Source organism: Cervus canadensis, chromosome 22 (assembly GCF_019320065.1).
Source record: "Cervus canadensis isolate Bull #8, Minnesota chromosome 22, ASM1932006v1, whole genome shotgun sequence".
Lineage (NCBI taxonomy): Eukaryota > Metazoa > Chordata > Mammalia > Artiodactyla > Cervidae > Cervus > Cervus canadensis.
This window is the reverse complement of record NC_057407.1, coordinates 1,265,130-1,286,490: the sequence shown is the minus strand read 5'-3', so window position 1 is coordinate 1,286,490 and position 21,361 is coordinate 1,265,130. Positions and strand designations below refer to the sequence as shown.

The 21,361-nt window shown below is 59.5% G+C and overlaps 1 protein-coding gene across 2 annotated transcripts in view; it reads right to left on the bottom strand.

Annotated features, from left to right (window-relative positions):
- The window catches only part of EEFSEC (eukaryotic elongation factor, selenocysteine-tRNA specific), a 111,473-nt gene that overhangs the window by 52,376 nt on the left and 37,736 nt on the right, over nucleotides 1-21,361 (bottom strand). For both annotated transcript variants that reach the window (XM_043442050.1, XM_043442049.1), the window contains exons 2-4: nucleotides 12,705-12,912; nucleotides 5,494-5,590; nucleotides 4,561-4,725 (exon numbers count right to left, since the gene is read on the bottom strand). In XM_043442050.1, coding sequence (XP_043297985.1) covers nucleotides 4,561-4,725; nucleotides 5,494-5,590; nucleotides 12,705-12,912 — 470 coding nt within the window. The remainder of the gene's footprint in view (nucleotides 1-4,560; nucleotides 4,726-5,493; nucleotides 5,591-12,704; nucleotides 12,913-21,361) is intronic.

Genomic DNA, 21,361 nt, shown 5'->3' with positions numbered 1-21,361 from the left:
CTACTCCCACTACCTCCCTGCCCGTCTGACCTGTCCCATCTTTGAGCATCAGCTAAAGTGCCCCTCCTCCACTCAGGTCGTCACCTTCTCTAAGTGGCCTCTCAGCAGGGCCACTGCAGGCGTGTTCCCGGCTCAGCACCCAGCCCCACCCCCTGCCAGCCTCACACGGGAACCTGTCACCTGCTCTCCGGGAATCTGCCCTGTCACGAGGACCACAGTTCCACCCGGGTGCATGGGCAGAAGAGGGGAGGGCGCGCGGGCCGGAGGAGAGGGCACATGGGCAGGAGAGGGCGCGCGGGCAGGAGGAGAGGGTGTGCGGGCAGGAGGGGAGGGCGCGCAGGCAGGAGGAGAGGGCGCGCGGGCAGGAGAGGACAGGGCATGTGGACAGGAGGGGAGGGTGCGCGGGCAGGAGGGGAGGGCGTGCGGGCAGGAGGGGAGGGCGCGCGGGCAGGAGGGGAAGGCAAGTGGGCAGGAGGGGAGGGCATGTGGACAGGAGGGGAGGGCGCGCGGGCAGGAGGGGAGGGCGCGCGGGCAGGAGGGGAGGGCGCGCGGGCAGGAGGGGAAGGCAAGCGGGCGGGAGGGGAGGGCACGTGGGCGGGAGGGGAGGGCACGTGGGCGGGAGGGGAGGGCGCGCAGGCAGGCAGATGCCATCACCCACTGGACATGTCCTAACCTACACACCCCCACGCGTGTCCTCACACACAAGGGTCACTAACAGCAAGCAAAGACGTGACTGTGTCTGCTCAGTCCCCCAAGGCCGGCTTGACCCTCATTTACCACTGCCCAGAAGCATTTAAGTACTTTTGGGAAAAAAACATAATGGCCGGCATTTTTTTTTAAACAAGAACAGGTTATACAATAAAGCATTTGAGCAAAACTTCAAACAAAAGCAGGCAAGTGCCTTTACTTTAGGGAGACATCTCACTTGCCATTTCCCTGGGATTATTACAAGTTGAAGCCTGTGCACAATTAAAGTGATGTTTATGGTATTTTTATTATTGTTTTATTTCTTAAAAGAAAGAATGATAAATATTCAGTGTAAGTGGTACACTGGCTCTACGCACACTCAGGAAACACTCAACTTTCCTTTAATGAGGAAAATAGAACCAAGAGGGTCACGGCAGCAGCTGAGAGGACGTCAGGCAGGAGGGACCATGGCCAGGGGGGCCGCACGTCCCTGCGAGGCCGGCCCGGGTCGGGGGCCTGGGCGAGGGGCCTGGCCGGCCTGGACCGCTCCCTCCCAGACGAGCCTTCCGTACCAGGAAACGGCTGAGGAGGAGGCGGGCACCAAGGCAGAGGGCTTGGCCGGGGCCGCAGCCCTGGGCGCCTGGCTTACTGTCAGCATCGGGCCTCCTGGCTGGAGGGCGCCGGGACGCGGCGCCTGCCCCCAGGCCCGGGGAGCAGCGTCTGCACAGCCCTCTGAGGTCGTCAACTGCATCGGAAGCCTCCTAAGAAACAAGCTGCTTATTCGCTCTCTGGTTTTCTCCTACTGCTCTGTTCACTAAACAGTTTCTGGAGCCTGCTCTGGGCTGGGCTCTGGGTCAGTTGCTGAGAGCATGGAGCCGGGCGGACGTGGTCTCTGCCCTGGAGGAGGTCCTCTCAGTGGGACCCACGGAGGAGACACACGTGGGGGCGTGTGGCCACCCAGGGCGCCGCCAGGAGCTTCCAGGAGAGACCCCTGCGGGCGGGGAGGGTGCAGGTGAGGCTTGGCCAGAGGCAGGGGTGGCGGAGGTTGGGGTGCGAGGACCGAGTCCTCCCGGAGTCCCGGTATCCCTCACCCCGGGGATCGGCTGCCCAGCGGAGGCAAGGGGAGGGGAGACGCCGCTGGGTCCTGTTTCAGACAGGGTCTCCTCTGTGAGGTCTGAGTGAGGTGAGTCCACCTGCATGCAGGCTCCATCTGGAGGAGTGCGCTATCAAGATCTGAACTGCCTCTAAAAGCCTCATCACTAAACAGGTGTCCACACCCCCTGGTGACGTCCGTCCCTCAACACAGCGACGTGGCTCTCAGCGGACCCTCGGGCTCTGACGTGCACCCCACTTCAGGGGCCCACTAGACGTCCTGTCCCTGCACAACCAGGAGAGGACCCACATGCCCTGCGCGTGGACCCACACGGATCCATGTGACGGCAGTGCTGAACGGCAAGGCGGCCTTCCGGCGCGAGGCGCTCTCCGCCATCCCCCCGGTCAGGGACGGGGGCCCTCAGGGTCTGGGCTGTGACGGCCGGTGTAGCAGAGGGCGGAGGCCGCTGCCTGTGGCCTGACCCGGGTGCCCCTTCACTTCCTCACAGTCTGCACCTCCGACGGGTCCTATGACACAACCCTGACAGCGGTCGCCAGTGGACACGTCGCCAGCTGAGCACCCCGAGGCCATGCCTCACTGGATGGCCCCAGCCCAGCGTGGAGAGGTTCCGGGAGCCCAGGGGGCGCGGGGGCTGGGGTTTAAGCCCCGTGGTCTTGGTTCTCCTTCATTCCCCCTCAGCCAACGGGCCCCAGCTGGGGGCGGACATGGCGGCAGGGCCGGGCCGGGGTCTGGTGGGCTGCAGGCGGCCGGGAGGCGATGGGGCTGTTTATCTGGAGGGGCCGGGCCGTGCCACCCGGGGAGTTCAGGCGGTCAGAAGCGTCCAAGGCGATTAGTGGAGTCTGACGGGGATGTCGTGGCCTCGAGGCAGAGCCGTCCGGTTAGAAGCCGGCCCTGCAGGGCCCCAGCGCCCCGGGCACGTGATGCTGAGCGGGGGCTCCCAGGGTAGCGGGCACAGTGCCCAGAGCCGGCCTTTGGCGCTGGCCAAACGGCTTCAACTACTGGCTCCTCGGTCAAGGCCTTCCTCCGGGTCAGATGGGGTCATGCGGAGGGGCGGGAGAGTGGGGCTGGCTGTCAGTGAGCGCTGACCCACCCGCAGAGCCCCGAGGCCTGGTCACCTGACAGCAGCCCAGAGGGTGAGCCGTCTACGATTCCACGGAAGGGCCGGCCCGAGGCCCCAGAGGGCGGGAAGAGCTTCCTGACTTCAGGTCTGTCGTCTGAAATCCCCACTCACTCCTGGGGCCACGGCGGGTCACCCCGGGCTCGGCCGCAGGGACAGCGGGCGGGAAGAGCTTCCCGACTTCAGGTCTGTCGTCTGAAACCCCCACTCACTCCTGGGGCCACGGCGGGTCATCCCGGACTCGGCCGCAGGGACAGCGGGCGCGTCCTCCTGTGCCTCTGGAGGCACGCGGCCACGGCCAGGTGTCGGCCGGGCTGAGGCCCCGGGGCCCCCGATGGGACACCCCCCACCCCTCCTGGCTGCGGGCGGCCGGGTGACCAGGGGCGCCCCTGGGCTCGGGCTGCAGTGCCCCAGCCTCAGCCCCCAGCGTCACACGCCCCTCCCTGAGGCTCCCCGCGTCACCCGATGCTTGTCATCGCGTGGAGAGCCCTCCCTGCCCGGGCTGAGAGCCTCAGCTCTCTCTCCTGGAGGTCCTGGGGGCACAAGCCACACACGACCACCCGCCCTCTGGTCCCCCAAACACCACACCAGCTTGTGTGCAAAATGCCGTCAGCCCTCCCAGTGTCCAGATCTTCACCCCGTTACAGACTTAACTCTAACGAGCCCCAAACTCCGTCTCAACATCACCAGCGCACGTCTCGCCAGCTAAGCCCCCAGCTCAGGCCTGAGTGGTCCGGGGTGCTCTGTGACAAGTTATCAGCTCTCACACGGAGAACGTGGAAGGAGCTCAGAGCTCATGGTCCCGGGCAAGTCTGAAACCCAGCAAAACAAATCCCAGTGGGCGCCCAGGCCTGCCCTGCAGATGACCCTCTGGGCCCATGGAAGCCCCATGGGCTGCATCCCTAGCCTTGGACCCAGCCGAGATGCGTCCTCGGACACGCCACTGCCCTACCCTCGCTTCCTCTGAGGACCAGAGACCTTCCTTGGGCCCGGAACGCCTGGCGGTCTCCCAGGTTCCCACTGGCCTGTGTTCCCCACCCTGTATTCCCCACGGACGAGAGGAGAGTCAGTCTGTCAGTTTCCCCCTGAGGGGAGGGATCAGGGCCGCTGGACACCGGGCCAGAAGGGACCAGGAGCAGGGGTGGTGAGGACCCCCCGCCGCCACCCTTCTCTCAGGCCTCCGCGGAGGACGCGGCGCCTGTGGTGACACCAGGAACGCGCCGTCATCCGGGTGTCCCTGGGCTGTCCTGCCCGGGGCAGCCACGGTCCTGATGGCGTGTAACGTGAAATCCCCGCGTTGAGTACGAGGGACTCGGGAATGAGCGCCCACACACCCTTGCCGCCCTGACTCGGGGGCTTGCAGAAAGCAGAGGGGCCCTGCCTGGCGCCTCACTCAGGGCCCGCACCGCTGGGCCCAGACGCCCCCCGGGGGCCTCCTTCCCCCAGAACACCGCCAGCGAGGCTCCGGCCGCCGGGTGCTGCTCCGAGCACTGAGGCGAGCCCTGGATCCAGGACGCGGGCAGGACGGACGGAGGGAAGATGGGGCAGCGCCGGCCCGGCAGCGGGGGCGCGCTCGGGGCCGGCCCCCCTCCCTGCCTGCTCGAGAGGGGCCCAGGGGAAGGGGGAGAGAGGCCAGACTGACCTTGAGGGCCGGGATCTCCACGCTGTCGCCGAGGCTGACGGAGCCCGAGAGGATGGTTCCCGTCATCACGGTGCCCTGGCCTTTGATGGAGAAGCAGTGGTCCACGGACATGAGGAAAGGCCCCGAGGGGTCCCTCGTTGGGATGGAGATCTGGGACGTCAGGAGCTGGAAAGACAGGCTTGTGCCACACCCCGGCAGGTGGGGAGCTGGCGGGGAGGGTGGAGACCTCCCGCCCTCCTGGAGACCTCCTGACTCTCCTTTCTGACTTCGTTAGAGAGGACACTGTCAAGGACTGTCTGGTACCGAATGGTCCAGAGTCCTGGTCTTGTGGTAACAACTCCTTTGGAAAAAGACCAGAGTATGTGAGCAGGCCCAGCCCTGAGGCTTCCGACACGGACATACAGACGTCCCCCAGCAGAAACCACCGCCTCAGCGTCCCAGACCAGTGCAACCTGGAGCTGACGAAAAACTCAGCAAAGCTTCACCCAGAAACGGGTTTGCTAAGTCCGTAAAGTCGGCCCCGTACAATCACAGAAACGGAGGCCACGCAGGTGGTCACGCCTGACCCAGGTCTGCAGACCCGGGAGCCATCCCCGCCAGCCGACCTAGGTCTGCACCGCAGCTCCACCTCCTGCTCACCGTGTGAGCCTGGGCCAGTCACTTAACCCCTCTGAGCCCCAGGCTCCTTCCTGCCAGAATGCGGGTCACTACTGAAGCCTCCCGAGGTTCGTTAATGATCACGTGACCACGAATGTTCACGATCACATATGAGCAGAGCTCAGTGAGGCTCTGGGAACCTGACGACCAACCTCCCCGCCGGAAACGCTCTGACGGGTCGCGGTCCAGGCCCTGGGGGTGGGGGTGTGTGCTGCGGATTTAACCCCGTGAGGAAGGGCAGGGAGGTGCAGCCCCGCGAGGGTGCAGCTGACGTACCTCGATGAGCTCCTGGATGCCCTGCGGGGCTTCCGTTTCAGGGGCGTCTGGCCCCCCAGGCTTGGCCGCGACAGGTATGACAGGTGCGCCCCGGAACCTGGAAGAGAGACAGGCCCGCCGAGGTCACGGAGTGCGTCCGGGGCCGCCTGGAGGATGGAGTGTGACGGAGGCCTCCGCGCCCACCCGGCCAGAGGGACTGCGGGGCGACCGTCACGCTCCCCCCGGCAGACCCCGTGCGGAGGCCCGTGCTGAGCCACAAACGCCAGAGGGGGGCCCTGGGTCCTGAGGAGGCACAGTGAGGCCCAGGCCCTGTCCCTGAGGAAAGACCCCCAGGGAAGACCCCCGGGCCCCGCCCAGCCTCTGCAGGGACTCAGGATGCGCCAGGCGCCTGCAGGCCACCCCCCAGCCTCCCGCCTCCCGAGCCCCACCTCTTTAAGCAAAGACTCCCACTGAGTAGACGCTGAGCTTTTCCACTGGAAAACAGACAAAACCCACAAACGCAGAGAAGAGAAAACACCCAGCTTGCAGTCCCACCACGGGGCTGCGCTTCTTCCAGCCTCAGCCTCCCAGCGCACTGCCAGGGAACCACTTCATGGTTTGGTTACGTCAGTCACACACTTTCATGTCCTTCTAGCTTATTTGCCATTATATTAGAAAGACTCTTCTGTTGAAAAATAACAACAATAATAACGACTCATTTGACTAAGCCAAGAATACGACAAGGATGCTCTCATTGAAACCCCAGAAACGAGGACGGAAGTGTCACCGTCTTACAGACGCGAGAGAACGGCTCAGAAGGCGAGTCAGTCTGCTCCGAACCCCGCCACCAGTGGAGGGGCCAGGCTGCAGCCGCCGCCTGCAGAGCTCGGCCTCGTGACCCAGGCCACCTCCGCCCTCAACAGCTGCACCACCATGGGGCCCGGGATGCACACGCTGTCCCCACGAATGGGACTCATCCAGAACATTTCAGATTCTTCACTGTTACAAATGAGACTGAGATACACATGCTGGTGTCTATGCCTTGATTTGGGCTACATTCATGAGGTGTATGTCAAAGACTCAACAAACTGAAAACCAGTGAAATGTGGAGTAAAGACACTCAGAGAGGCTCTTCATAAAATCGCCAGAAACATGATCAAAACCAGCCTTCTCAGAACCCTGCAGATCAACAGAGGCCTGCAGCTGTCTGCAGAAGGTTCAGTCAGGAGAAACGGCCGATCTCAGCGCGAGCCCCTGGGCGAGGGGACCGCTGCAGCTCTGTAACTGCCTTGTTCCACGCGCCCTCCTCGCCCCTGCAGGAGACTCGAGCCCCCGAGTCTCGGTCAGAGTGGAAACCAGCAGCCCGGCGGCCGCTGCGAGCGGTGGCGTGTCTGCGCCCTCGGAGCCCCTTCCTGGGAAACGGCGTCATTTCTCCTATTTGGCAGCTCCTTGGGAAGCCAGCTCTCAGCCAGAAGCAGGGCGTGGGCCCAGCTCTCAGCCTGCAGCGGGGAGCAGGCCTCGGAGACCGTCCCACACGCACACCTCGGCCCATGCTCCACCAGCCCCGGGCCCAGGGCCGCAGAGGTGGGGAAGGCAGGCGCTGAGAATTCCAGCGATTAACCATAAAGCTTTCGGAAATTCAATTATTGTTTATCCAAACCCTTTTGGGCCGTGCACTGTAACAGAATGCATCGGTGTGTTGGGCTGGTGTCTGGCCTTGTCCCAGGCTCCCGAGGACTTGGCCTGCTGGTCTGCTGAGCACACCGTGCATCCTGGCTGCTGGCTCCTGGGGGACAGGTGGCCCCTGCCCAGTTCAGACCTAGGCTGCTGTCTGGGCTCTAGGGGCCCAGGGGTGCTGGCCAGACACGGCAGGAAGAGCCCGGAGCACTGCCCCTCCTCCCAGCAGTGCGGGAGGGGGGAGAGGGTGCCTCCTCTTCCCAGGCAACCCCCCCACCACTGCTGCGGCTCCTCACGGTGTGAGCGGAGCCCAGACCTGCTGACTGCACGCAGGCTGACCTTCGTCAGCACACAAGACCCACCTCAGATCAGCTAAAACCACACACATGGGTGTGTGTGTGTGTGTGTGTGTGTGTGTGTGATGCACGTAAAAGGTGTACACAGAGGGAGTCTGAGCTTTAGGTTTGGAAGAGCAAAAGGCAAAGTAATGGTATTAAAAAATACAAGCGATACTTATGATTCCTTACTTTGCTCACAAGTCAAGCCAGACACAAAGCCGGGGTAGCTGAAGAGTGGTGGCGAGGGGAGGCCCCAGCCCAGGGCCGAGCGCGCAGTAGGTGCTCCACACGTGACAGCTTGTGACGCAGCCCCTGGACGTCCGGGCCCCACAGCCAAGGCTCCCTGATGGTAAACACACCGAGGCCAGACCTAGCAGCTCGCGCTCCACAGAGGAAGAAACACGGAGGCCGGGAGAGGACGCCAGGGCCGGAGACCACGCCGGCTGCGAGCGGTTGCAGCATGCACCACGCGGGGGCCGCCAGGCCCAGGGGAGGGGTGCTGTGAGCAGACAGCTTGGTTAGAACAGAAACAGGAGGGAACCAGAGTGGGTCTGGGAGAAAGAGTCCCCAGGACGCTCTCAGGCGACAGCCTCAGTGGAGAAATGAACAGAACAGCCTAGAACACAGCAGCGCCGGTGTGTGATAACAGCTACATCAGATCACGTGCGTGTGGGGGAGACAGGCAGGGGCCTGCGGGAAAAGCACGGTGATTTGATGCATTGGGAAGATACGGGTACACTGTTACCGTCTATTTTTATTTCTGTTAACACTGATAAATACTTACGCAAGAGTAAATTTAAATGCCTTCAGAGATAAAGAAATCACAAAGAAAAATAATCAAAGAGCTTGACTACATAAAAATTAGAAACTTCTGCATGTTAAAAAAAAACAGAAAGACAACAAGTGCTAAAGACTTAACTTATAGGAAATGTGACAGGCAAAGGGTTAATTAAGGACATCCTTATTGATATTAAACACTCTTGAAAATCAAAAAGCAAGCATTAAAATTGCAAGAGGCAAACAGACAAAACATACAGGCACAAGTTAAATATGCAAAAATACAACAATTTAGATACATAAGAAAAAATTTTCAGCCTTACCAGTAATTAAAGAATTGCATATTATTATAGCAAGAGTGAAACAACATTCTATCTTAAAGTTTTCAAATCTATTTTTAAATTAGACGCTAGCGTCCACCTGTGAGAAACGTCAGAGCACCCAGAGACTCACAAAAGGTCCGGAAGGGCTCCTGCCCTTTGACCCGGGACTCTCTCAAGAGAGAAAACTCAGAGGACGGGCACAGCTGAATGCTGGTCAAAGATGTTCATCAAGGATTATTTACAAGAAAGAAAACTTAAGCCATTCCCAAGCATCAGCAACAGAGTCTTGGTCACATGAAGAACTGCTCCATAAAATGTTAAGTAACAGAAGCCCAAATCAGGAAGGTAAATACCTCAGGACCACAGCTATATGCTTAAAGGGGGAGAACTGAATTCAGCAAAGTTGCACGGTACGAGGTCAACACAGAAAAATCACTTGTGTTTCTATATACTAGCCAGAACAATCTGAAATGGAAATTAAGACAGCAATTCTGTTTATAATAGCATCTAAAAGAATGAAATACTTAGGAATAAAGCTAACCAAGGACATGAAAGGCTTGTATACCAAAACCAACAAAACTTGGATACAAGACATTTGTAAAGATCTAAACAAAGAGAAAGACATTCGTGTCAATGAACTGGAAGACTTACTCCTGTTGAGGTGTCCATTCTACCTAAAACCATCTGCAGATTCAATTCAGTCCCTATTACAATTCCAACCACCATTCTGTACTGAAATGGAAAAGGAGATCCTCAAATTCAGATGGGAATTGCAAGGAGACCCCAAAGTCAAAACAATCTTGAAAAAGAAGCAGAAAGTTGGAGGGCTTAGCTTCCTAACGCAAGCTTGCCACAGAGGGGCAGGGACGAGGCTGGGCAGTGCCGGCGAGGACAGACAGGGGCCTCTGCAGCCCACACGTGAAAGGAGGAAAGGGAAACAGATGGTGCTGGGAGCACGGGGCTTCTGCAAAGGAATGGAGGTGTGCCTCTAATGCAGACCACAGGCAAAAGATAACCAGCGACGGAGGGAAGGCCTATACTTGAGAACTAACACAATAAAATTCTCAGACAAAAGAAAATTGGGGAAAATCTTCGTGACGTTGAATGTGGCAACAATTTCATGGATATGACACCAGAAGCACAGGCAAAAAAGAAAAAGAAAGAAAGAAATTGGATTTCATCAAAATTAAAAACTTTTGTGCATCAAGGAATACCATCAAGAAAGTTAGAGACAGCCTACAGAACAAAAGAAAACATTTACAAGTCTGACGTGGGCTTAGCCTTCAGGATATGTAAAGAACTCCTTCAGTTCAAGAACAAACCACCTGATTAAAAAATGGGCAAAGGATCTGATGGCCATTTCTCCAAAGAAGACAGACAACAGCCAACACGCACATAGGAGTCTCCACAGCAGTCAGCAGGGAAAGGCAAATGAAGCCCACAGCGAGGCTCCGCCTCATACCTCCTAGGAGGGCTGCAAAGAAAGGATGCAGAGAGACTGGGACCCTCGCGCACCACGTGGGCAACGGCGCGGGGTCCCCCAGAAAATCCCCGAGAACGAGTCACCACGTCAGCCGGGCCCACTCCCAGGTTCACACCCAGAGGGACAGGGGCAGGGACCGCAAGGGAGCTTTACTCCCCGCGTTCCTCGCAGCGTCACTGCCCACAGCCAAGAGAAAACAGCCCGTGTCCATCAAGAGATGAACGGACAAGCAAAATACGGCCGAAACCCAGTAGAAGGACTGCGAGTCTGACACACGCCCCAGCGCGGATGGACCTGGAGCCCCGCGCTCAGCGAAGCAGGGCAGACAGAAGGCCACGTGCGGCCTGATTCCACTCCCGTGAGGCCCCAGGGCAGTCAGACTCCCACAGACAGAGGCAGAGCCGAGGCCAGCAGGGCCCGGGGGGCCGCAGGGAGCAGTGACCAGTCATGGGGACAACAAACAAGAGCTGCAGGCAGCGGTGACGGGCACACAGCTCTGTGAAGGCGTTCAGCGCCTCAGCAGTGTGTTTACAGATGGATAAAAGCATAACCATCGTGCTATGTATGTCTTACTACACTTTCTGAATGTGGAAGACAGGGTGGGGTGATGGGGTGCACGGTTAGAAGATAGGAATGGGATAAACCATGTCAGCAGCTGCTGCTCTGAGAAACCTTTTGGGGGCTTCACTTTCTTTTAACAACTTTCCTCTATTTTCCAAAGTTTCTTTCAGTTACTCTTTGGATAGGAAAAATAAAGCACCATGTTTTTACCACTTTCTAGGTTTTGATACATACATAGGTTGGCTGTCCAGATTTCTCATTTCTAGACAGAAAGTTGCTTCGCGTTTGAAAAGGCTGTTACAAAGGATTTACCTGACAAGGGACCCTAAGGAAAGGAAAAGTGAAAGTGAAAGTCGCTCAGCTGTGTCTGACTCTTTGTGACCCCATGGACTATACAGTCCATGGAACTCTCCAGGCCAGAATACTGGAGCGGGTGGCCTTTCCCTTCTCCAGGGGATCTTCCCAACCCAGGGATCAAATCCAGGTCTGCCGCATTGCAGGTGGATTCTTTACCAGCTGAGCTGCCGGGGAAGCCCTACGGCCACTGAAGAGGACTGAAGGGAGCTCTCAGCTGCGGGGAGGTAACAGCTCAGTTCTTCCCACGAGACGGTTGCCCTGGCGGGCACACGCGAGTGTCTCCACCCCCAGGCGCTCTGTGAGGAGAGCTGAGCGTCAGCGGCCCTGCAGAGGCCAGTCTCCTCTGCATTCGCAATAAAGGCTGTGACTGACCTTCACCCAATAAATTAAAATAGGAAGGGTAATTTAAAGGTATGCGCGAGACTTTTCCTTAAATTTACCTGATCTAAATGGTTGGTATTAATTGACCCTTAGTAGCATCCTAAGCACTTCCCAGAAGGTCTCATTTACAGAAAACGATGCAGACACCGTGCAGGAGTCCCCAGAACCTGGTCTCCCCTTTCTGACAAGTAAATAAAACGGCAGGGAGATCAAATAACTCACTAGAAAAAAGATATAACTTTTTATCTTCCTTTTTACAGTCTCACATCCACTTCCGCTGGGAATAACAAAGTCTGAATTCTTATGCAACACTTATCTAAATGTGTCGATTTTATCGGATTGATGAATTTTGCTAACAAAAGGCAGCGCTGGGAAATCTTTTATGACACATTTGGCCCATTCTCAGGGCTGAAGCTTTAATTTAACCAACTGGAGAATTCTGAGCGAGAGCTGCAGGTGTTAGAGCCGAAAAAAGCATCATAGAGGGGAAAGCATATCCATCTTTGTGACGGGGAGACAAAACCACCTCCACTGTGCGCGCCCCCCAGGGGGGAGGAGCAGGGGCCGGGGCTCGATGGAGTCGGTGGCCGTGGGTCCATCCTGATCAGAGGGCGCTGGCCGCGAGGGGGGCCCAAGGACACAGCAGGTGCGTGGACACCCGTGCTCCGTGGGCGTCTTCTGCTTTTGCCTCCGTGGCCGCCGAGCACCCAGGGGGCTTTCTGCCCCCCGAACCCTGAAGACCAGCAGCTGGTGCAGGACAAGGCCACCCGGTCGCCCTCTCCCAGGGCTTGCCCCTGTCTCCGGGACCCTCCCGACCACAGCCTGCTTCTCCCGGTCACGCCCCTGCACAAAATTCAACGACTCCCCACTTCCCACAGGACAGAATCGTAAACCCCTTGGCATGAAATACTCCAGAGGGCCCTGTGATCCAGCCTTTGTCCATCACCCCTCCATCCACCTGTCCGTCTGTCCCTCCAACTCCGTAAACCTCTGTGACAGTCACGTCCAGCCATCACCCCAACCCACCCCCGTCCGATAACCAGGTCTCGGCTGAGCAGGCAGTGAGCAGGCAGGACTGAGGCGTCACCCACTCGGTTGGGGGCAGCTTGGGGCCTGTTCAGGCCACATGATCCCTGGACCCTCATGGGCCAGTGCCCGGCTCTGACTGCTCCCCCAGGACACACCCAGAGCGGCGGGCCAGCAAGACGCAGGCGGCCTGGGTCCCTGAACGAGACGCCGACGGAGCCACCCGGCGCTCACGTCAGGAAGCCGCCCCTCCCGGCTCCTCATCCTCCGGCACGAGCACCGCGGCCTCTACCCCGTCGGCAAACCCACTTGGTGTTCTCCAGGGTCTTCTGCATCTTCCTCGTCATCCTGTCGATCGTGGCCTGTCTCTTCCCTTCGGGCAGGAGGTCGGTCTTGTTCAGCACCACGACCAGCTTCTGGCAGGCGATCTGCCCAATCACGAGGCACTCGGCCGACTGGGTCTGCATCCCCTTGGTCACGTCGATGACCAGCATCATCAGGTCAATGATCTGGGCCCCTGGGGGAAGAGAGGACCAGGTCAGAGGCGAGTGGGGGTATGCGTGGCGACCACAGCCCCTAGCGCCGGGTGGGGGGGTCACCTGGCCGGGAACGCTGGCCGCTCCTGGTTCTATAACCGGATTTCCCCGTCTCTAAATGGGCAGCACGGCAGGCTCGCTGGGGGCTCCAGGAGCCTGTGCGCAGGGCGGCCTGGCGGCTGGAGGACTTGCTCCCCGGCCGCCCTTTCGCTGTGGTGTTATTCTGTCAGCCCACTGGGGGAAAACCAGAACCTCCATGCAGTCTCAAGTTGTTTCCTCCTGATGCTGGCGTGGAGGGCCTCCACCTCTAACCCGAGCGGCTTGCCTGCCGTGGCTCTGCCCTGCCTGCTGTCTGACGGACCCCCAGCCACCAGCCTCTGTGCAGGGCCGCGGACCCCCGCCGCCCTGTGGGGTCTCTGCCCCGGCCCCTGCCCAGCCTCTCCGAGTCCTGGCAGCCCCCCTGCCTCCCACACCGTCCCAGCCTTCTTTCCTGCCCTGTTTCCCCAGGACACTTAGTACCTCTGCCTCTGCCTGCAGTGGGCGCTGCCTGGGGCTGGCCTGGCCTCCCCGCCTGCTGCCACCTGCGGGGGTGGGACACGGATGGATACTGTTTCCCCTTCGGATTGGATTGTTATTCTCTGTGGCCAATTTAAAGACACTTTAACACTGCTGAGCCAAGAGGAGGGGCTGGGGGCACCTGCAAGGGCCCTGTTGACACTTTTCTCTTTGTGGCCGATTTAAAGAGACCCTAAGAGGCCACCCTGGGCGGGGAAAGCGCACTGCGGGCCTCTCTCCCGAGTCACCTTTGGCATTTAGGAATCTTTCCTTCCCATGCAGAAATGTTTCCTTTTTATGTGGAAATGGTCAGTCTTTCCTCTTTTCCCTTTTGTTTCTGGGCTTTGTGTGTTACCTAGCTATTTTTTACTTTTAAGATTATATGTATTTTCTCACGTGTTTTCTTCCAGTCCTTTTACAGCTTTAAATGTCTATGTTTCAGAGACTTCGCTGGCAGCCCAGCGGTTAAGAATGCACCCTGCAATGCAGGCAACGTGGGTTCGGCCCCGAGTCGGGGGACTAAGATCCCACATGCTGCAGAGCCACTGAGTCTGAGCACCAGAACCGGAGGGCCGCACGCCGCAACGGAAGATCTGCCAAGACCTCAAGGGCAACCAAGACTCGATGCGGCCAAATGTGTCTAAACATACTTACAAGTCTCTGCTTCAAACTGACCCATTTGGAATTTATTCTGGCCTAACATGCAAGGTGGAGACCTAACTTGAGTGTTCTCTGGACGGTGACCCGTTGCCTCCGAGTCACGGTAACCCTCTCTCCTCTGCAGATCCCGACAGTGAGACTCGGGAGGAGAGGCGCACTCGGGGGGCCCTGCAGCCGGGACCCTCACCCCCAGCGGCCTGCGCCCAGCCCCGCGGGGGCCGAGTCGCGGGCCTCCGGCATTCGCTGGCTCCCGGCTCGTCCTCCTCTTGGCAGGGGTCCAGCACCTCTCTTTGTCTGCTGTCTTGTCCTCGGCTGTTTATTTTTTTCTTGTCTCCGACACGGCTGGCTTTGTTGTTCCTCCTGTTCCTCCTCTGCTGACATGGCCCTGTCGTCCTCCTGGGCTCTTCAGGGGGTGGTGAGTGAGCAGCCCCGCGCCCCCAGGGACGGTGCTCGGCCCAGGTCGTCCCGAGGACGCTGGCAGCTTGCCGCCGCGCCCTGTCCTCTCCCTGTCCTCTTGGCTTCCTCGGAGGAGCCTGGCCCACCTGCTCCTTGGGACGCTGCAGGGGCCCAGAGACCCAGGAATGCAGGCCCTGGCCAGCAGGCAGCTGGCGACGGAGGAGCGGGCGTGTGAGCGCAGACAGCTGCAGGCTCGAGCCCTGGCTCTGCTGCTCAGTGTCCTGGGCCCGGGCCTCCGCCTCCCGACCGTGAGATGGGGTCTCCTCGCGGGGCTGAGCCGAGGGCCAGGGCTGGCGCGCAGCAGGCAGGCCTCACAGGCGCACGTGCGGTCAGGAGCTGGGCCGCTAGCACAGACTCCAGGGCGGGGCGACCGGAAGCCGTGGGCCCGGCAGGATGGCTCCTTGGCCGCGTCAGAGGCAGGCCTGGGGTGGCCACAACTGCCGACTCCCAAAGATTCTACCCGACCCATCTCGGGCCGAGTGTGGGCAGTCCGTGCGGGCTGAGCTGCGTCCTTCCCCGGGCCGCCGTCCACAGCCGGCCCCGCGCAGGCCCGCTCCCAGCCCGGGGCCTGTCCCTGGGGCCGGCAGCCGCTCCGGGGCTCCTGCGGGCCTGGCGGCACGCTGGGTCTGCCAGACACAGGGTCAGCGAGTCACTGACGGGAGCTGGTCAGACCGCTGTGGCCCCCCGCTGGGCAGGGTGTGTGTGTGTGTGTGTGTGTGTGTGTGTGTGTCTGTGTGTGTGTGTCTGTGTGTGTGTGTGTGCGCGCGCGCAGGGGTGGCCCGCTTTGCAGGCCGGGTTCAAACCGCCCGAATCTCCTGCCCACTGGGGTACACAGTATTCCAGGCCACGGGCTGGCACTCGCCAAGGGCCCCGCGGAGGGCCTCACGGACGCTGCTTGGAACCGTTCCACGCGGCCGCGGCTCCTCTCCCCCGCCCGCTGTGGAAGGACCATCCCAGCAGCCCACGTCCTAGGGTTCTGGCGCCGAGGCGCTTCCCATGGCCCCTCACGTCCCCGCGCACGGAGGCGCTCGCTGTGCTGGGAAACGCTCCCGATGACGCAGGACGCCGGCGTCCACTGCAGCTCTACGCTGGGTTGTAGGCACCTACCCCACTTCTTGAATATTTAACGTCACCAGTTAAAGTTTTTCCTTTGTTTTAAATTCAATATTACTTCTTATTTAGCGTGCCCATAGCTTTTTATTAAAACTCAAACTTGGGTTAACGATCTGGTTTTGCTAAAATGGTTAACATTTTATATTCAGTTTCTCCCGCTGAAAACTTTTTTTCTCCCGAAACACATTTTCCCCCCTTTTAGTCCCAGAAGGAAAATTTCATCTCACAGATAACGTGTTAAATGCTGATCTTTGTAGGTTTTTCTTTACTTTTATTTCCGAAACGATTAAGATATATAATCTATGGAATTGGAAATTGTAATTTTTAAAAGTACTGAGAAACTTCAGCCGTGTTCTAATTGCTCTGCAAACCTTTAAAGGGCTCTGCAGTCCTCACAAGCAGATGGAAAGCGCTGATAGGCAGAGAAATATAGAGGGGCACTTGTGAGCGGCGAGTTTGCGACTTGTGTTTCCCACCCACTCGCTCCTTCTGGCCCTGCAGCCTCAGAGTGATTTCCTACCCTGGGTTCATGGGAATCGGAAAAGACACTGCCTGATTCATTCTGTGGAAATACTGGGGATTTAGAGAAAGACAAGACAGGCCAGTTATGTCACTTCCTGTCCCCGGATCAAAGCGTGGTGAAGAAACAGTGATCGGGGGCTGGTGCTGGGCGCGGGTGGCTCCTGGCTCTGACCCGGCTTCCAGCGGGGCGCCTCGAGCCGCTGTGACCTTGGGACCCCTCAGAAGACCCTGGTGTCGGCTGTGCCGAGCGCCTACTGAGGAGGTGGTGTGCGGCGCCAGAGGGAGGCCGCGGACGAAGCCGAGCGTCCAGGTCCCGTCTGCACCAGCCCTTCTGGGCCTGACAGTTCCCTCTCCCATCCCGAGGATCCCAGGAGGAACCAGCGGCGGGGGGCAGGGGGTGGACAACTCGAGCCTCCCCTCCCAGCCCCCTGCCCCGGCAAGGCACTCAGGCCGCTCTGCACGCCAGCAGGGAGCGGACGCTCAGCCTCAGGACCACATTCCTGGTCAACCGAGGGGAGGCTGGGGAGGCCGCCGTCTGCCTGCTCAGGCCCACAGACTGATTAAGCCCTGCCCCAGCTCAAGCCTGTGCTGAAGGCTGTGAACACAGATGAAAACGCAGGCCCTGGTCTGTGAGCTGCAGGGCGGGAGGAAGGGGCTGGGCAGAGGAGCCGGACTCACAGCGGGGACAGGAGAGACGCCATGGAGCCAGCCCGATTCTGGGGTCCAGTGGGGGCGGGTGGGGGACCATGGGGCGGCTCTGATTCTGGGGTCCAGTGGAGGTGGGGGAGAAACGCCATGGGGCTGCCCTGATTCTGGGGTCCAGGCGGGGGAGGAGTGTGGGGGAGGCAGCTGGACTGGGGCTGGGTCCCCGTTCAGAAGGACAGGTCGTGTGGCTGACGGGATCTTAAGTGGAAGCATGAAAGCCTCTTTAAGAGAGTCTTTAAGGGTAGACCTTTAAGAGAACTTCTTGAGAGGCGGGGCTGATAAAGATGGGGCGTGGAGGGAGGACCTGGGGCTGGAGGTCTGGAGAGCAGGCGACCCTGCCTCAGGGAGGGCATCCCAGTTACCCGGTGCCCCACCCACGGACACTGCTGCTAGTACTGGGGACTTAAGTGTGTTTAAAGTGAGTCTTCTTTTTGGAACTCAAATGCACTTATACTAAATACAACGTTACATGACTTCCCTGGTGGCTCAGAGGGTAAAGCATCTGCCCGCAACGCGGGAGACCAGGGTTCAATCCCTGGGTTGGGAAGACACCCTGGAGAAGGAAATGGTAACCCACTCCAGCATTCTTGCCTGGAAAATCTCAGGGATGTAGGAGCCTAGCAGGCTACAGTCCATGGGGTCGCAAAGAGTTGGACATGACTGAGCAACTTCGCTTTCACTTTAGATGGCAGTAAATGCATTAAACTTCCTGTAGGTAGAAGTTACCTGGACTTCCCTGGTAGTCCAGCGGCTAAGAGTCTGCCCTGCAACGCAGAGGATACATGTTTGATCTCTGGTCTGGGGCACCCCTGGTGGCTCAGAGGTTAAAGCGCCTGCCTGCAATGCAGGAGATCCGGGTTCGATCCCTGGGTCGGGACGATCCCCTGGAAAAGGAAATGGCAACCCACTCCAGTATTCTTGCCTGGAGAATCCCATGGATGGAGGAGCCTGGTGGGCTACAGTCCACAGGTCACAGAGAGTTGGATGCGGCTGAGCAACTCCACTTTCTTTCTTTCCAGGAAGATCCCACGTGTAGCAGAGCAACTAAGCGCAGACGCCCAAGTACTGAAGCCCGTGTGCCTGGAGCCTGCACTTCACAGCTAGAGAGCGGCCCCTGCTCGCCACAGCTAGAGAAAGCCCGAGTGTGCTGACAAAGACCCAGAGCCGCCACAAGGAAAAACAGCTAAAAGGGAAGATAAACGACAAAGCAAAACTTGAGGCGATGCTCTGAGCCCAAGGCCCGCTGTGCACGAGGGGGTCGGCAAGAGCGCGTGAAGGACACGCCAGACCTAGCTGCCTCTCTCCCTGCAACAGAACAAGGGCTGGATGACAGTCAGGAAAGGCGTGACCTTCAACCTCTCCGGGCAGGGGTGTTAAGCTGGCGCCAGGCTCACACCTCCCCGCCTCTGTCTCCCCAGCCACCCTGGACGCCTGGGACAGAGCAACACATGGCTTGCGGCGCCCTCCTTGGAGGGCAGCGCAGCAATAGCCAGCGGTCTCCGCTTCCTCGGGGCAGAGGGCTGCAGCGGGTCGGCCGGCACGCCTTCCCAGATGGAGGGGACGGAGGGGACGGAGGGGATGCAGGGGATGCAGGGGATGGACAGGACGTGGGGGACGGAGGGGACGCAGGGGACGCGGGGGACGTGGGGGACGGAGGGGACGGAGGGGATGCAGGGGACGCAGGGGATGGACAGGACGTGGGGGACGGAGGGGATGCAGGGGACGCGGGGGACGTGGGGGACGGAGGGGACGCGGGGGACGCAGGGGACAGAGGCACGCCAGGGACTCGGGGGACGTAGGGGACGGAGGCACGCTGGGCTCCAGGCCCACCGCGAGCCAGCAGTCCTGGCCGCGCTCGCTTCCCTGAGCTACTGTGTCGTTGTCTACCTGGGGTAATCTTTTTAGCTGACTTTGCACAACAGTACGACTCCTGTTCAAGAGCAGTGAGAAGGAGCAGAAAATGGAATTTGAAATGTAGAAATAAAATAATTGTGGGCCATGAGCTATAATTTGATTTCATGCTTTACAAGGAAATGAAAGAAGGCTTCCTTACAATGTGGGGTTTCTGCTGCCCCTCCCCGCCCCCGTAACCATTTTAGGATTTCCTCTCGCACCGAAGAGAAAATAGGATTGTGGGGCACGCTCGGCTCTCAAGTGTCACTGCCACTCAGGGGCCGGCTCGGTCTAATGTGAACTTCCCATTCTGGGTAAGAGGAAATTCTTCAATTAATAAACCGGGTGTGCGGAGGCCAGTCTTTAAGGTTTAATCAATTTCATCTGTACTTAGGATAAAAAGACTGACTATTCCACTTTTTTTTTCCCTCGTTTTTCCTTCTTTAAAAAAAATAATAAAATGAATGTTTTATTTTAAATTCTTTGAGGTTCGTATCTCCTGTTTCAGGAAATATTGTCTATTTCATGCAGTGAGTATGAAAACTCCCCCCTCCTTTTTGACTTTTGCTAAGACTCTTTTTTAAAAAATAACTAAATTATCCCCTGCCCTCATATACTGTAACAGCTCGGGAGATGACACGAATTATACAGGATTTTGGCAGACACCTCGGAGAGGCGGGGGAGAGAGACAAATCGCCAAATATGGACGGGAGAGCTTTGTGTGGACAGACACCGGGGGTGGACGTGGGAACGTGAGCCGGCAGCGCCCTCCCCACCGGGACCTCGGGGCCGGACGGCCGCAGCCAGCAGGCTGGGCCACGTGGTCCGCGGGCACCAGACTTCAGGGTGAGCCAGGCCGGCTCCCCGCAGGACCTGCTGGGCAGCCAGCAACGAAAGGGTCCCCAGGACAGACAACCCCAGGACAGACAACCCCAGACAGACAACCCACGACAGACAACCCCAGGACAGACAACCCAGGACAGACAACCCCTGAGCCTTCACCGCCTGGGCCCTGGGTGCGCAGGGTCCGCCGGGATGCGGGGATGGGGTCGTGGCCAGGCCCCAGGTGACGAGTCTGCACCTCCGCTCCACTCACCGGCCAAGCAGCGGGCCAGTGTCTCCATCTCCATGGTGGGGAGCAGGCCACTGGGAGCTGTGAGAGCATCGTGCGGTGTGCGCCTCACGCGGCCCTCGGGGCGCGGGGCCCCCAAACTGGGTCCTGCCTGCACTCCCACATGCCTGGGGAAATGCTACGTTTAAGTCTATGATTTTCACTAAAATTCTGCAAATCCAGCGCCCATCATGGGAACGAGCCTGAAAGCCTCATCACTGCAGTGCGGCTGCACAGACCACAGGTCTGCACGCGGCTGATCAGGCACACTGACAGCCCGTCTTAGCGAGGGAAGCCGGGGGCTCAGTGCGTGGTGGGGGCTCATGCAGGGGGGCGGGGGCACCTAGGCAGACGGCCCAGGGCGGAGCTGGCCCCGCCTGGCCCAGGGCCACTCAGCCTGCCTCCTCCTCAGGGGCACCGGGGACAGTTTCTCCTGAAGACGCAGCCTGTGAGCCCAAAGCAGAAACATCCCCGGGTTTCAGGCTGTGCCTTCGCTCCCCACGGACAGGGCAAGGCCTGCAGACAAAGGTCCCTGCACGTGGGGGCACGTGGGCTAGCCCTCAGCGCCACCCCCGCCGCCCGGGGAGGCCTGCTCACGGAGCCTTGCTCTCCCACGGGCTCGCCTCACCTCGGGGCCGCGTGCAGACCTCAGAGCCCTGGGCCTGGCACAGCAGGCGCTGAACCCGAGGTCCCGGCCTCGCCAACCCCAGCCCTGGACGAACGCCTGTCCTGAGGTGGGGGCCGTGGGCAAATTCGAAGGCCTGCAGGGCTGGTGGGGGCCTCGACCTGGAGCCAGAGGACACCACGGTCACTCTAGGGGAGCCCCCCCCCACCCCGCTCCAGCCCACGTGGCCAGAGAGGAATGTGGGCCTGGAGTTGCCAGATCTTCCGATTTTTCAAAAGAAGCCAAAAATCTGGACCACTGTGCGAACTGTGCCAACTTTTAAATGTTGACAACCAATTCCGAAAACATGTTTAAACTGCATGGCCCAAACAAAACATGTTTATTGGCCAAAGTCGGCCTGCAGCTCCCAGCGGAGGGTCTCCGGAGGGGGCGGGAGGACGTGGAGCAAACGCCCACTTCTTTGGCCGGTGAATCCTGCTGAGCCCTGGGCCCTCCTGCCCCAGGACTCGGGAGGAGGGCAGGTGCCGGTGGGGGGGTTCCTCCCGGAGAAGCTGGGCAGGGCCCCCACAGTCTCCAGGTGGGCTCCCCAGGGGGTAGAGTGGGGCTTGAGGCCGTGGTCCCATCGCCAGAGAAACCTCAGCTGAGATCTGAACTCTCGTGGGGCACCGGGGCGGGCTCTGCAGGCCTCATCCAGGATTACCCAGGCCCCCCCCCCAGCCCGAGGACCCCCCCTGCAGCCTCACGGCCGGCCGCTCTCTGGCAGGCATCCCCCCAGCGTCAGGCAAGGTTC